This window comes from Mytilus trossulus, chromosome 8, assembly GCF_036588685.1.
Source record: "Mytilus trossulus isolate FHL-02 chromosome 8, PNRI_Mtr1.1.1.hap1, whole genome shotgun sequence".
Lineage (NCBI taxonomy): Eukaryota > Metazoa > Mollusca > Bivalvia > Mytilida > Mytilidae > Mytilus > Mytilus trossulus.
In genome coordinates, this window is record NC_086380.1 from 60,574,969 (window position 1) to 60,577,141 (window position 2,173).

The 2,173-nt window shown below is 36.8% G+C and overlaps 1 protein-coding gene across 1 annotated transcript; it reads right to left on the reverse strand.

Annotated features, from left to right (window-relative positions):
• Positions 1–206: 206 nt before the first annotated feature.
• LOC134727838 (uncharacterized) lies at positions 207–1,859 on the reverse strand. Its single transcript, XM_063592230.1, has one exon. The coding sequence runs from the start codon at positions 1,857–1,859 to the stop codon at positions 207–209; it is 1,653 nt and encodes a 550-aa protein (XP_063448300.1).
• Positions 1,860–2,173: the final 314 nt, after the last annotated feature.

Sequence of the window (2,173 nt, forward strand, 5' to 3'; positions counted from 1 at the left end):
TCCCGTCATCTAGTAAGTATCTTTTGTCATCATAAGGGGATAAGCCCAGTTTGTTGTGTTCATATGAACGAATATGTGTCATGGTGGACATGTGGATTTCTTTATTGAACAGACATTGTTTATAATGTTCGTGTCTTGTGTCATGTTTGATCACACTCTTCTTTATACCTTTTGCTGTCTTCTTCTCGCAGAGTTGTTTATTCTCCTCATATATCAATGTACATCTTGGACTTGAGACCGACAAATTCCTGTATGGGAATACCATGTGTTTCATCCTTCATCTTTCCTAACACTTTCTTATTCAATGTGCTATGTAGTGGATGATTTGGGTCATATTCTGATGTATCAAACAAGTGATTGTCCTCCATCATATCCTGATATATATCATTAGTGCTAACGGTGTAGCATAATGAGTCTGTGTCAGTAAATAAAAGTGTTGCCTTGGGTCCATATTTGTTCTTCATATAGATATAATGAAAGTCATACATTAGTGTCTTTGACAAATCGAGTATAGCGAAGCCCACGTAAATGGGTCGGTTCAAGTATAATCGTTGTTTCATCATGTGAACTGCCACCAAGTTTTCGTTGAATATTTTAAAGGCATGAAACGTTGGTTTGCTGATTAATTTTCTTGCTTTAGACTGATCACTTAAAAGCTTTATATCTGTTCTCTTCCTTAAATTTTCCATCGTTTTTCCAAAGACTGCATTATTCATGAGTTTAAAAAAATCCTTCTCAAAGTCATTCTTTGAAAGCTTTCTTTTCTCTGTGTTAAAATCGATATATTTTTTGAGCCAGGGTCGTTGTTCAAACGCGAGTACCCTATGAATCTTGGTAAGTCTCATTCCAAGTGATAAGTAGAGTTTCAAATTCCTATAATGTACCACGTATTTCTTTGGATATAAATTCGGTATCAATTTTTCTGTCGAAGTTCCTTTTAAATCTAAATCTTCCAATAGCTTTTTCGCATAGGGCGATAACATTTCATCTGTTACCTTCAACTTTTCGGGAGCGAGTGGATATTCGCTTAGGTCATCGTGCAATTCGATTGGATATTCTAGGTCAACTTCTAGTATATATCCATTTTCATTCTCATCTGCAATGTCACTTATATGAAGGTTTTCAATTTCACAATCGTCTAGCCATTTGAAGTCTTTAACAGGAAGAGCCTGAGACATGGCCCATCCGTATAAGTTGTTGGCATCTAGGTACATCACATGGCTATTTGGTTCATTTTCGTCGTAATTTGGAACATTTTTATTGTTAGCTTTGGCATGACGCTGGGATATCGTTGATATTCCCCCTCTTAAACCTTTCTCTATAAACAAATGCATGTCTACGTCAGTGAGTAATTCTAAATTCACACCTGTCATTTTCAAGGCAGCTTGCCAGGCTAAACCGGGCGAGGTGTAGAAATGTGCAGCATCCAATCCATAGTAGTTGAGACAGATCTCCCTGAAATTTTCAAAAACGTCGGCTAATGCAAGGACATCTGATAGAACGTATAGATCGTGGTACTGTCCAAGATTCTGTATGTTAAACAATTGCCATACATGTTGTGCATGCGCATAGTCCAGTGTGGTTATACCTTCTCCCGATAGTGTACTATAAAAATCTTCAATCGGTGGTAGTTGAGTTTCCACAAACCTTGCCTCGGAATCAAAATACTCGTATGGGTATACTTGTTTTCGCAGAAGTAGACTTATCTGTTCTTCTCCAAAGTGGCTTGTCATATGTCTAAATTTACTCGACCCTTCTTTTGCCAGGTTTTCCACGAGCTTTTGTAATGAGGAAGAAATAAACTGTAGAGAGTCTATAAAATCCATACATCCTAATGAAAAAGAAATATACTTTTCCATATTATTAGCGATACAATTAAGCTGCTTTCCTTCAACTTTTCAAATCGCTTGCATAATTAAATGACTATCAGATCCTCTTAGATTGTGAAAAACAACTGGAATTCGACCTGTAAACTTATAATTGATATTACAGTCGTTATGAGCTGCCCCTCTAAATTTTCCAGTCACGTGACAATGATCTCGTACTCTAATGTCTGAAAGTTCTTTTTTACATATGTGACACATGGTTGCCTTCTTAAAGGATTGCCAATCACTCCCAGTCATGATCACAGGTTCACAATGCTTGAATCGTTGTTCTATTTCTTCCTGTTCTT

Coding starts and splice junctions, on each gene's coding strand:
- LOC134727838 (XM_063592230.1), bottom strand. CDS start 1,859: ATGGAAAAGTATATTTCTTTTTCATTAGGATGTATGGATTTTATAGAC.